The sequence below is a fragment of the Diplotaxodon limnothrissa genome, linkage group LG14 (assembly GCF_057381915.1).
Source record: "Diplotaxodon limnothrissa isolate DT_005_m linkage group LG14, D_limnothrissa_male_GT1.1, whole genome shotgun sequence".
In the NCBI taxonomy this organism is placed as follows: domain Eukaryota; kingdom Metazoa; phylum Chordata; class Actinopteri; order Cichliformes; family Cichlidae; genus Diplotaxodon; species Diplotaxodon limnothrissa.
Window position 1 is genome coordinate 19491876 of NC_140609.1, and position 14233 is coordinate 19506108.

Here is a 14233-nt window from a genome sequence, read left to right on the forward strand (position 1 = left end):
TGCACAAAATAAATGAAATCTTTCCCCATCACTCTCTTGTCTCTTTTTCATCCTTTTCTGTAGCTCCAATGGTAAATCAGTGTCGTGGGCACAGACAGAGCGCAGCAGTTCACGTGGGAACCACCTGTGGCAGCGTCTGTCATTCCACATCAAGAAGAAAGAGAACAATCAGACTGCTGTTATTAAGCCTTTCTCCAAAACTCCTGAGGAACATTACTGCAGTGGGGCTGACCTGCCACCACATGTCCCTCTGCCCTCACTCCCGTCCATGTCCTCTCTCCCCACTCATCCTGACAATGTCACCGACAAGACCCTGTATGAGCTCTCAGAAGCAGAGGAGCGCTACTCGATCACATACCGGCCACAGACGCCTTCACCGATCAGCACAGTCAGCCAGAGAATAGGAGCGAGTTCGGGAGAGGAGCCTCAGATGGGCAGTATTCCAAAGTATCCGAGCAGCATCTGCAGCGCCGGCAGCGGCAGCAGTTGCGGTCCTCCCAGCAGCGGCTCTATTGTTACAGGGAGTGACGGTAGATTGGTTATTGTGGACGATCGCCCAGGGGAGCCCCAGAGTTCACTGATGGATCAGATCAGCTGTGTGGTTAACCGCTTCACTGCCAACATAACGGAGCTCAACAGTATGATGCTCTCGTCCTCCCCATCACACTCACACATGCAGAAACACACACCTCCATCTCCTCATCCCGCCGACCCCTATCTGTTACCCCGTGAACTCCAGATGCCCCCGACCCTCACCACCTACGCTGATGTCCAGCCGCTTCCTCCTGTTGAATCAAGCTTTGGAGGCCGGGGTGGCTGTCCCATTCACTCTATGCCTCATTCACCTTACCCCCTGCCACCCCCTCACTCCCAGGCCTCCCAGGCCTCCCCGTCCCGCTCCCCCATGCGAGGGGGTCGGCTCACCTGCCTCACCGACTCCCCTCTGAGGAGGGCAGAGTTGGAGGAGGAGCTAATCGCTTTGACTCCTCCGTCACCCTTCCGTGACTCTCTGGCTTCCAGCAGTGGCTCACCTGTCTCTGAGACAGGTCTTTGTCTCCCTCCAGTCCCGTCCCACCCTCCCCCCTCACCCCCTTCGCCCAGATACACCAGACTGACACTCAGAAACTACAGCCAGAGTTCATCCTCACTGTGAGGCAGAGATGAATCACAGAAATGAAGAAAAGCACTCAAAAACAACACAGCTTGTAAACAGAAGAGATAATGGGTAGACAAATCCATTTGCCCGACAAATGTAGGACAAGTTTGGTGAAGACACCAAACTGTGTTTGTGTTTACATGTTTGCAGTGAGTTGCGAGTCTAAGAAACTTGCCCATGTTGTATTTTCTTGCCGTTTCTCACGAATGTGGATGGAAAACTGCAAAATTGGCCACTATAACTTTGAAGTGTTTTGGCACCAGTAAGGCCAGGGATCATTTGTGAGGGTCTGAGGCTACTCATCATTGAAGTTAGGGTAGTGGCCTTAAGGTAACTTGGCTATCAACTAATTAGAGACTGTGGATGTGTGTGTGTGTGTGTCTGTGCGTGTGTGCGGGGTAATGTGAGTGTATTTTTACTGTATCTTAGTTAATCAGATGTGATGGCAACATGACAGCAAACAGTATTGATGAATAAAGACTCCTTCAGCCTATAAGAATCGTCAGAGGCTATCAAGGGCACATACATTGGCTCGTAGGCACATTTACACAGGTGCACATTGACAAACACAACTGTGGGCACACTGATACAAATACAATGTAAGGGAAACACTGTAAATATGTATGAGGTTACAGATTTTTCTTTGATTATTAAATCCAACACGCTTCTGACAAAGTGCATTGCATCAACAGTGTTAACATATACAGGCACTATGTTAAGAACCACCTTTTCATTTATTCAGCTTCCCAATCTAAGCTATTTATGTCCCTGGTCCCTTTCTGTCTCACGGCTTTCTTTTATCCTGCGATCATTTCAGTATTTTCTACTCTTCCAATGAGTTTTCTTCAGAAGTTTGAATGTATGTTTTCTACATGACTCCTGAAGCTGTTGGGACCAAACCTTTTGTAGCTTTCTGTGTGTGACTTGAGAAAGAGGACGACAGAGGGACTGAAAAGACCAGGCCTTGTTTTACCATAAACATCTTAGTCATTAAATGAGATTCAGGTGGATCATTGGCAGACGTCTGATCTCAAAGCTGAATGTTGATGTGTGACATTTAACACTGCATTTTGCGAGGCTTAGCTGGATCCCAGTCATGACATTTTCTCTATACAATATGTCAGCAAGACACAGTCGTCCTGTTTCATCACAGACAGTGCTCTGAATGCGTTTAATTGAAATCACGGCAATCTATAATGTCAGTGGGTACAAATTGATAGATTCAAGCTGGGGAGCGTCCTCCTCAGCCACTATGAGGTCCATCTGTTGCTCAGGTGCTATGATTTTTATTTTATTTTTTAAACAAAGGTGGCAGAACAACCAAAGATGTTCACAAAAATTGAGCATTAGGTAGATTTTTTTAAATGTTAGGTTTACTTAATACACTGCTGCCACATTACTGTTAGTCTCACAAGACCATACTGGTTGACTGTTGATGATGACTGACATCCAGTATAGCCAAATAAAAATGTCAGTGATGCAGATCCAGGAAAACACAGACTTGAAAATTACCCAGACCTCAAGTAGTATTGACTTAAAGGAATACTTCCTTATTGTGGAAAATTGGCTGCGGTTACAAGAGCAGGCAATCGATACCACTCTCATGCTTTATCTGTCAGGTAAATGTAGGAAGTCTCTGTTAGTTGCCTGGCAACCGTGTGGTGATGACAATACTTCAGGAAGTCATGGTTAAATAGAAGCAAGATGCAAATGATCCCCTACGAAATAGCAATGTGTTTTTGAGATTTGACATTTTAATTATTGAATTAAGACCAAGACAATAAGGCTAGTTGTTTCTTTACCGCCTGTAGCTTCATGCCGTCAGTATTCTCACTTCAGTAAGAATTTAAGTCCATTGGTTTAGTCTTTAGAGTCTGGCTTCGTGCCATATATCCTAGACTGAGGAAAATGTGAGTGAACTCAAAGTGTTTGGCAACGGTAGTTCATATATTTGTAGGAGATTAGATTAGGCTTTTTAAGATTTTGGGTATGCCTTTAAATAGAGTGTTCTTATATATGTGCCAACGCCTGTACCTGGAGGAAAAATGTGCCACTGAATATATTTACTAAGATGCTTTTGAGAAACAAGGCCTTGGCTTTGTTTCAGCTCCTTCAACCGAGAAAATCAGTTGTTGCAAAGCAAAGCAAAAAACACAAATACAAAAAAAAATTAAAACCAGGAGGTTTTCATACACAACACGAGCAGTTTTTTAAATACATTTTATCTTCATGTGGCGTGTATACAGTGTGCACATACCATTAAAGCGATTACTAATTGGACCGTTGATAAACACAACACACCAAAAATCAGTGCTGCATTGTTGTCCATCATGATAGTCCACAGTCTGGTTCCTCCTTTTTGAGTTTACTTACGAATTTGTGCTCTACAGTAGCCAGCAAGAACAAACTCAGACAAAATGACTCTGTAAATACTAAGGGCATGCAATGACAGTTCTGTTTTGTTTCAGATGAAAGTACGTTTATTTACATATCAGCAAATGTTAAAAAAGAAAAAGAAAAAAGATCTTTTTGAGCTATCTTATAACATACAGTACCAATATGTGTTACGACTACAGAAACTGTGTTACTACTCTGAATGTGTGAGTGACCATTCCTATTCAGATGTCTTGTATACATACAATATAATAATATTAATATGACTATTGTGCCAAAGGGGTTAGGAAGGGTCTAGCTTACTCAGTTGTGGGTAAATACGTGGTTTCTTAAAAAAAGATTTAAATGTAAAACTATTTATATTGTTTTGGATATTTTCTATATAAATACTCCACATTTTCCAGTGTAAAAGCAATATTATCCATCTGTACACAAGGTGCACATGTTAAATCAAATCAAAACACTGTTTTCTGGTTCTTTTTCATCATTCTTTACTCTGTGGAGGACAATTGAACCAGGAGGAGGGTGGAGAGATTAGTTGAAAATTTTCTTTGCATTTTGTAATCTATATTGAATGAAATTAGGACATTTGTTGATTTCAAATAATCAACAAATGGGGGGTAATTTCCTATTTTTGCAGTGTTACTTACTCAGTTTAGAGTACAGTTTGTTTAAGACATGGCTGCAGATTTAAATCGGTAAGGACATTAACTGTTGGTGCCATCATTTGTTGTACTTTTTTGCTGCTTTTTGTGTGGGGTGAACAGGTTTATTAAGTCATAAACCTGATGTCGTGTCTCCTTAGTGGTATGCATCCAAGTCAAAACAAGAAAATATTTTTTTCTTTGGTTCCCAAATGGAAAAATACACACATGCACACAACAACAATCTCAGATTATTGCTCAGAGGTTTTTGTATATGAGAAAGAATAAATCATCTAAGATCTTCTGAATATAACGTCAGACAAAATTCGCCCCTCTTCTTCTGAAACTGCTGCATCACTACTGCTACAACTACTCATTTAATTTTAATAATCTGTGTCCTGACCTGTTGTTAAAAATTAACCTGCCCTATTGTTGAGCTATTATTTGGGAGGAGCCCATTAATATGCCGTATAATGCGGCGATAGAGTAACACGGAGCTTGCTTCAGCACTTCAACTGCGTGTTATCCACCCCCCTTGAAAAAGGCATAAGAGCTACCCCTGCAGAAAAGACAGGATCAGTGCTTGCATCAGTTGCTATCTTATTCTCTTTAAGTTCTGTGACATCACCTTAAATCTACAGACGTAGGTTTTAAGAGTATGTTGTAATTATTACACAGTAGGAAAAGTTAGCATCATGGGATTTTTTTTCCAGGTGAAATTGGGGAACTCTAATTCACAACAAATGCAGAGCAAGCAACAGAAAACCAGACCCGATCCTGCCTCCTGAATCCCAAACATGATGGCTCACAATAATCTAGCATGAACTCCGTTAATGATTGTTCTCTTGATAATGGTGATGACCATGTTCAGCAAAATCTTGATTTCCTGTTGATGTCCCCGCAAAATGTGTCGACTAAGTCTGATAAATGCACTTTATAGAATTGGACTGATAATCCCTGCGCTTAAAAATATCTTTTAATCCAGATGCGGTCAGCTGCCGATCAAAATGACACACAGTCATTTTTCATACCTTTTGGATGAAAATATAAAATCAGTCGACCTGTTATCAGGACGATTCCTGTTGCTTCTCAACCCATATATGCTGATTTAGAGCCAGATATAAATATATATAATAATCTCCTGCGATGCTTATTTTCCTCTGTTGATCATAATGTGAGGAAAGCCTCAATTTTAAACGTTTGCTACTCTACTGAATTGCTACTGAACAGAATAAGGTTTTCACTCTGAGGTCCAGGAGTGGTGCATTTAAGCTGACCCTCACCACTGACTCTTGCAGAGGGAGGCATGAGAAAAAGCATTATTTCTCCATTAGGGATGAGTTTGACTGGGAGTGCTGTGTGGCGGAGCAGCCTCTCTCACTGCCTTGCTAGCAATTTTATTTAATTTGGTAACAGGGGGAAAAAAAATGAGTAATGTTTACTATGTAAACACCACACAGACTTTTGGTTGTGTACTCTGACAGGGCATGTCCAGAGAGGTTTGCTTTGTCACTATAGCACTTATATTGTATCGTGATGACCACCAGTCTGAGTGCAGTTTAGTGGATGTTATAAATAATTTAACTCTTAAAAGTGTTGGTGAAATCTTTCGAGGCAGAGAGCAACGAAGCCCTCTTCTCTTTTTCTCACAAGCAGTTATATAGTTATAAGTAGTTCTATCTGCTCTTTATTTTAGCTTTCTTATTGGAAGTCAGAGATAGAAATTGATACTGATTATTTCAAGATAATTCTCAGGCCTGCAGTAGTGTTGCAAAAAAGAAACATTCCTCAATATGACTGAATGATCGACCAACTGAGTTGAAAGCTAGATTGCATTTTCAGGATAAAATAACAGCATTTAGACTCTAAACTGTGCTGTACAAAACATTACAAGATGAATATCAGCATCCTGAATGTTGGCTTTTTGGAAGCGTTTCATGAAACTACTTTTGCTGCAATCGGCTTACTGAAAACCGAAGCGCTGAAGGTGGTAAATTAGATGTCTTAAAAATCAGTGACTGTATTTTTGTATGTTTGTCTGAAGCTGCTGGTCTCATGTTGCTTTTGTTTGTTTGTCTTTTTTTGTTTTTTTTTACTGGAGGATGTGCATTTTGATATTTTGGTATTTAGGTAGTCAGTGTGGTAATGTTGTTCCGAGTATAGAGGAATAATTCATACTAAGAGGTTAGGTTGTAATATTATACTGATAAGAAATGAAAGAGAAGTTTGAGTATTTATTTATGTGGCTTAAAGATTTGTAAGGAAGTGAAATACATTTTTAACCAGGTCAGTGTTGTTTTTAGAGCATTAACGTTTCACATACAGAGCAGGAGGCTGCGGAATTTATGAAATATACTTCTTTACACCCAGAGAATTAAACCAAGCTCTGAACAGCACACCATGTGACGGTGACTTCCTCTGTAATTATTGTGTTTTTTATATTCCTCATTTGTGTCAATCTAAGCTTGGATCACCGCAGTGGACATGAAAACACAAGTAAAATCCTTGTTAATGCCCCTGCTTCAAATTCTGATGAGGTTCTATTTGCAGTAGAGTGCGTGACACTAGAGCGTTCGTGACATAAATAGGATGAATGTTGCCTACAGAAGTGACGTTTACATTTTTACTGCTCACTTGAGATAGTTGAGGCGTTGGTGTCTGATTGCTGACTGATCTGTTGTAGTGACTTTTTACAAGCTTGTAAGCCAGTATAAACATTTTGTGTTTTTCTGGAACACTGAGTCTGATATTCTGAGCAAGAAAAATACATTTCATTTATTGACAAAGGAAGCTCATCTGCATATAGATGAAGGGCCTGTGTTCATCATCATCCAGTCTCTTTACATCCCAGATTTATCAAAATCGTTATTCAGCCAAGCTCATTGGAGCAGTCTACTTTAAGCTTCATTTTGATAAAGAAAGATGATGGGTTATTATAAATCTAATTAAACAGAAGGAGCCGATTTATCTGTACTGAGTATGTAGAACCAAATATATTTTTTCTATATATACTGAGAGGTTTTTAGGTACTCAAGACGAAAACATAGCTACTAAAATTAAGATTTATGATGGATGTAAATGAGTTTTCTTATTTATTAACAATATATGAAGGAAAAGTTCAGCTTCAGTTGCAATGTAACCCCAGGTTCCTCACAGCACTATTCATTCGAGCTTCTCCACTCAGTGCCAACTTTTTCTCATTGTATTTTTTTGAATGGGTGGACAAACACTGAGAAAAATCTGACTGAACCACAGTTAAATCTGTTATTGGAAAAAAACAGCAAGAAAAGTTTTCATAAGCTGTGTACCTGTGCCAATATCTTGATATGATAACAGTGGATCAAACTGATCATCTCCTAATGGAAAATGGCAGTGTTTATCCTCCCATGTGGATTCGATTGTTAGTGGAAAACTTTTAAGTGTGACTTTATTTTTGCTGTTTTGTTTTCATTTAACTCGTGATGTTAAGAACTCTAGAATGTAATTCAATGCTATGTATGTAATGAAAGATGGTTTTATCTTTGGATGGTTGACTATCATTATTATTATTTTCATTCAGTTGTGTAAAGTGTCAAATATAAGAATATGTGGTTCAGGCTGTTTGGAAAATACAGTTTGTTTCTCAGTGGCTTTGTTGTGGGTTAGCGAGAAGTGATGTGAGGAGTTTGTTCGTGTCTGCTTACGGCAGATTTTATTACTCAATTAGTTTTAGCCCAGCCTCAGACGCAACAAACACAAAGGTCTGTGGGACTGGATTCCACACTTGTTTGTTGCTGACACTGGAGCTTTGTTCATAGGCTTTTTAAAGGATCCCAGAAGACCTGGAACAGATTTAGCCAAAGCGGAGTTTTTCTCATCTCCCAATTAATTCATCTTTATGTCTTCTTCCAATCGGGCTCACGATTACTCTCATGAAGGCCTTTCTCTGGGCTGATCTTTCACCACTGGGGAATAGAAAAAAAGAACAAGGAGAGTGGGAGTGTTAATCAGTTGTTTCTTGTTTTTTTTGTTTTTTTTTTAATAAAACAAAAGATTTTTCGTTAAAGGGTATAGCAAAAAACAAACAAACAATAAGGGAGGTCTTTTTCTTTCTTTTTTTTAAGAATAGCCAGGGGGAGAGAGGCTTCAAATTGACATCCAGTGTGGATGAATTTTGTTGTTGTTTTTGAGCAATAAAAAGCACAGTTAACATTGTATGATCGAATCATTAGCCAGTAAGTTCCATTTCAAAACCGCTTAAATTTGGCACAAATCTGGACACACCTCCTCAGAAATATGTTCACATTATAGGTGATCTGTGTTTTAAGAGCGCATGCATCGTCCTATGCCTCCAATTTTTCACTGCCGTTTTGCTCTGCTTACTTTTTTTTTCTCCTTGGTGCCATAAGTGGGAAAAGCTGATGAACAAAGATGAGTTGACAGGCAGGAAGTGCAGATGCATTAAAGGGATCACCGAACAATCACAAGCATTGAAGCCTGTGCTTCCGGGAAGCAACGTGAGCTCTAGCAGTTAGGTCAACACAAGGCAGCTGTAAACTCGCTGCACATCGACATACCAGAAAAATATCTCTTTACTTTTGTAACTGCGTCGGGTGATGATGGAACGTACAAATTCACGTTTTTGTTGTGCATATCTCCTCTCGGCAGAAACACTGTGCTGCCACAGTACTTTGGCATTAACTGGTCGATTTTTAAAAGTCACCAGTTTGACTCACTGTAGTCAAACGCCCACCAGCTGGGCACCAAGAGACAGCCTGAGTAGCCAGTTCAACATGGAAAAAATGCACAGAGCAGTCTTTAACTTGCACATATGAGTCACATATGGTTTGTTTGGTTTTTTCACTGGGCTATAACACATGTATTTTGGTACCTTTCAGAAAATGTGACCACCATGCAGCAGTGCTGTGGAGTCCAAGAGGAGAAGGGTTGTGTGGTTTGTGTGGGGGGGAAAAAATGACAAAAAAAAGTCTTTCTTTTTATGCCATTGATAATCATTGTGTAAGTGTACTACAAAGTACCTTTGAATCAATATTGAAATTGTTATTAAAAAATATGACTGACTTCCTTGTATCTTGACATTTTTTTACATATATTATTTTGGATTTACAGTTTGTACATATAATATGAAAAAAAATAGTTGTGCATTAAGTGAAATAATTACTTTTAATTAAAGGGGTCACTGCAAGATAAATAGTGAAAAGTCAGCAGGCCTGTTTTTGAATATAAAGTAATATACCAACAAATAGTTTTTTGTGTCTAGAAGGTTTGCACCGGCATGGTGCCTGTATGTTATGAGTGTGCATGTTGTTTCCAGGTGCTTTGGCTTCCTCCCGCAGTCCAAAGACATGCATGCTGGGCTAATTTAAGATTCTAAATTGGCCGTAGGTGTTGACGTGGACACAAATGGATGTTTAATCATATCGTTTATAGACTTACAATACTCACAGCAGTTTCATCGATTTTACAGGATTTGTTGTGAATGTGCAAAGTAATGAAATAAAAAGTAATGAATGAAATAAATGAATGATCTGATCAAATGGATAAAAGGACAGCAATAACCTCAGGTTTAATCTTCTTTAATATGAAAGGTGCACTAAAACTGAATCTCAGCATCCAGCAACTATTATGGAGCAAATCTATGACAAATAGAAACATATTAATATTATTATGATTAAAAGCAGAATGATGCAATATCAGTAGGTATTCTGACTTTGTTAAGCACATCAAATATCAGTCGTGACATAGTCAACAAACATTAAATAAAGGTCTTTGTTTTGTTGTTTAGTCACTGATTATTTACTCACGCTTGGCTGCCAACTTAGTTTTTAGGCAGCAGCAGTCCCAAGTCTAATGCAGTCTTACATAAACGTCCCTAATGAGTTCCTCTCGGTGAGGTTGTAGTTTTTAAATCTGGGGAAAATAGAGCACCGGTATTGGATCATTGCATCCCAACTTGTAAAATGACTCATTCTGTCTGCTCATTGCACTGCAGTCAAAGTATTAGGTAAATAATAAATATCATAACAATAAAACAGAAGAAGTAAGGATCCGTCTTAGCTTAAGTAGAGAAATTATTTGTTATAGTGCACATCTGAGTTGGACAACCAGAGTTTTTACCAGTCTGCATTAATGTGCCTGAACAGTTTGTGAGACTGGCATTCATTTTGAACCCAAACAGTGGAACCTGCTAGACAGCACCTTGACAGCTTCTGTGATATTTGCTTCCCCTTCCATATCCTTCAGTGTCACATAGCAGCCAGGATGGCTAAGTGACACAGTGCAGCTATGAATCAGCCTCCAAAAACATTTTATTCATTTAACCGAAGGCATGCAGGTCAAGGCAATGAAATTACCCTGCCATCTTTCATTCTTTCTCAAAATCTCCTCCAGATCTGCCCGGTTTTGTCCTCTGTATTTCCTTCTGTCACTCTTCTTCACTCTCCTTTTCTTTCCTTCTCTCTTGGCCTCTTAGCGTGGAAATTGTCTGTCTCCAAAATGAAATTTCCAAATTGCTGCAAATGGCTTGCTATTTGTGTAAATGGATGGGATGAAAAAGCAATAATAATAATACAAATACAACAGCCAAAATACAAAAAAATGGGCAAATGAAAATGGCCAAAAAAATAGATTATGGCTTGTTTTACAATGGAGGCAGTTTAGGCTGAGGCATGTGCGTAGTATGACAGCAAACACATTTGTGTGCTCCGCTCAGTCAAAGATGCTTTTAAAAAACTATCATGAACATTTCCTTCTATAAGCTGCTTGAGATGCTCTTATATGTGTTTACAATAATTACAAGTAATAAGTAAATAAAAGAATAAGTAATAAAAAATGAAATTTGAAATTATAGTAGACATACAGATGCAAAAACAGGATGCTGTCATGCCCATGAGAGCCTGTATTATTTTCTATATTACTATATTTTAGCTGCTCTCCTATTCACAGGGAGTCTCCACAGTGGATGGCTGTGGGGGTTCCCGATGGGATTTGTGTCTCCTCCAGGTCTCGACCAGGGGATCTTTCACGAGTTAGGGGAATGTGTAAACCACTACACGACACCATTATTAATAATATAGTGTTAATAAACTTGGAGTAGGGCAGCACGGTGGCACGGTGGTTAGCACTGTTGCCGCACAGCAAGAAGGTCCTGAGTTCAATTCCACCATCAGGCCGGGGTCTTTCTGTGTGGAGTTTGCATGTTCTCCCCGTGTTTGCGTGGGTTCTCTCCGGGTACTCTGGCTTCCTCCCACCGTCCAAAGACATGCAGCTTGTGGGGATAGGTGAATTGGATAATCTAAAATTGCCACTAGGTGTGAATGTGAGTGCGAATGGTTGTCTGTCCCTGTGTGTTGGCCCTGCGACAGACTGGCGACCTGTCCAGGGTGTACCCCGCCTATCGCCCTATGACAGCTGGGATAGGCTCCAGCGCCCCCCGTGACCCTGAAAAGGAAAGCGGAAGCGAATGGATGGAAACTTGGAGTACAGTAAGTGCATTAGTTTGGGCATGACATTAAAAGCAAAATAAATAAATAAATTTTAGTAAAGCAGCAAAACCTAAATTGACTGTAATCAGTGTTCTTAGTATATTTGATTTGGAGAGACAAGGATAACATTAGAAACAAGAAACAAAGCTACACTGAAACTGAAGTAAACCTTTGTAATGTGGAAATCTAGTGTAGTGTATTAATCTTTGAGTGCCGCATAATATTTTATTGAAAAAAAATCATGTTTTAAAAACTCAAAGAAACAAAGAAAGTGTTTATGTCCCCAATGAAAACAAACTAAAGCTTTTCCATAATTCATGCGACCATGACCTTTGACCTACGACCTTGAAGCGTTATATACCAAAACTGTGTATTTTATTATCTTAAGATAAGATAAGATAACCTTTATTAGTCCCACACGTGGGAAATTTGTTTTGTCACAGCAGGAAGTGGACAGTGCAAAAGTTATGAGGCAAAAATTAGAATACAATAAGAATAAATACAGTACACAACTGTACAGAATAGAATAAAATAAAATACTATATACAGTAGAATAAAATAAAATAAATATACAATAAGATAAAAATAGAGTACAAATACAAATACTATATACAACTGAGTTTTTACCCATATGATTGGAGCAGAATTAGCTGAAAGCTTTGGCTTCTTAAGTTGTAAAAAAACCTTGAGATTTTAAGATCCATTCATGCCGTGTGTGATTTTGTGAAACTTTATTTTGATGTCATATTGAAAAATAAAAACCATGTTGTACAGCTCTTGAAAAAATTTTCAAGGCCAACTTTGATCTTGAGAGTTAACAGTGACAGTCAAACTCAGATACTGTCACAAAAAACTGTCAACACTAGACTGCTGACAAACAGACAGACAGGCAGGAGGAAAAGCGGAACATCTCTAAGAAGCTTCATGGATGTGGTGTAGGAGGACATGCAGATGGGTGGCGTGACTGAGGAGGACGCTAGTGATAGTGTGAGATAGAGGCAGATGATCTGCTGTTGGAACCCCTAAAAGCAATAAGCCAAAAGCAGAAGAAGTAGTGACATTTTGTGGTTTCAGCTTCATGATTTCATGTGGTCCCCACATGAAATCTATATGGGCAGGGTGTCATGATAGCGTGTTCCTGTGTGTGCTTGTACATACAGACATTTGCTAAGCGTATGCATGTGTGGGCATGGACATATGCACTAGGAAGGTGGTAACCTGCTTTTGTGTGTAGGTGTGGTAACTGATTGTCAAGCCACTCCACAGGACTTGCAATCTAAATGCAAAGAACTTAACATTAACACCACCAGGCCTAAAAAGCTAATCCCACTCTGTGATGGGAGAGGCTCCACCCACACCTCCAAGTTAATGAAATGCTTTTCTTGCATCCTTTTTGTGACTCGGTATCAACGCACAAAAGCAGCTCTAAGCTTCTGCTAGACGCTATTAGACACAATATAAATAGTAAAACCCTCTTAGCTGATCAAATTATCATCAAGCTCCCATCAAGTGGAACTAAAACAGCGGTAACACAAGCAACATTAGTAGCCTAATAGCGTTCAAACAACATGTTAATATATAAATTAGGGAAACTCTATTTAGATGTCAAGGTACTTAACAGCTTCAGAAATGACTTAACCATTCTCAACTGAGAACTGGAGCAAACATTACATTTCAGAGTGTATATTTGCATAAATTTAGTATCAACTTTTACAGTAAATTTTAAAAAAAAGTAGGTCTGTGAGAAACGGTGCAGGGAATGTGATGAAAGGTTCAGCTCGACGCATGCATAGGCTCACGCATACTGCATACCTGTTAATACACACACACTTGCATGTGAGGCAGATTTCAAATAAACTAAATTATTGTTTATTAACTCTATTTTTTATGATATTCTGTAGTCAAAAAGAAAATCAGGAAATACACTGGAATTTTTTTTTTAAATGAACACACACAAGCACGAAGCATGTAGAGCAGCAGCCAGGGGACGAGAGCGTGAGAGCAACATACAGAGACCGTGAAGGCATGGCAAAAGAAGAAAAAACATGATCGAGGGAGCGAGGAAACCAAGCGAGCAGAGAACAAATTTGTGGGTGCCAATAAAGCAGAATTCTAAGTCACTTGAGTTTTAATTTCCTGCCAGGGGAAGCGAGAACAATATCAAGATTGAAACACGACTTTCAATGAGTCACTCTCAGAGGCAGCTCAGTGGGATCAGGCTGTTAACATTCGAAACATCATCCCTCCGTCTCTCTTCTTCCTGCTCCTCCATTTGCGTTATTGCATAGGCGCACATGCACACAAACACACTGGTATGCACCATCGCACATGGGCCCATAAATGTGATAGCGTACACATGAGCCCTCAGTAACACGCACAAACACACTCACACACAAACACAGTGCAATGGCACTAATGAGAGTGCATGACTAATACCTCTTCAGTCCTTTCTTCAGATGAGTGCTTATTATGGTCTGTCAAGGAGATGAATCAGTTTATGTCACGGTTACTATGGTGATCAAAGCCTCCAGCACTTCCCTTAAGTGCCTGCTAGC

The 14233-nt window shown here is 39.5% G+C and overlaps 1 protein-coding gene across 1 annotated transcript in view; it reads left to right on the forward strand.

Moving 5' to 3' along the window:
• Positions 1-1153, forward strand: part of grm5b (glutamate receptor, metabotropic 5b) — an 81522-nt gene extending 80369 nt beyond the window's left edge. Inside the window, exon 17 of the mRNA XM_085371581.1 lies at positions 64-1153. Coding sequence (XP_085227707.1) covers positions 64-1153 — 1090 coding nt within the window. The remainder of the gene's footprint in view (positions 1-63) is intronic.
• Positions 1154-14233: the final 13080 nt, after the last annotated feature.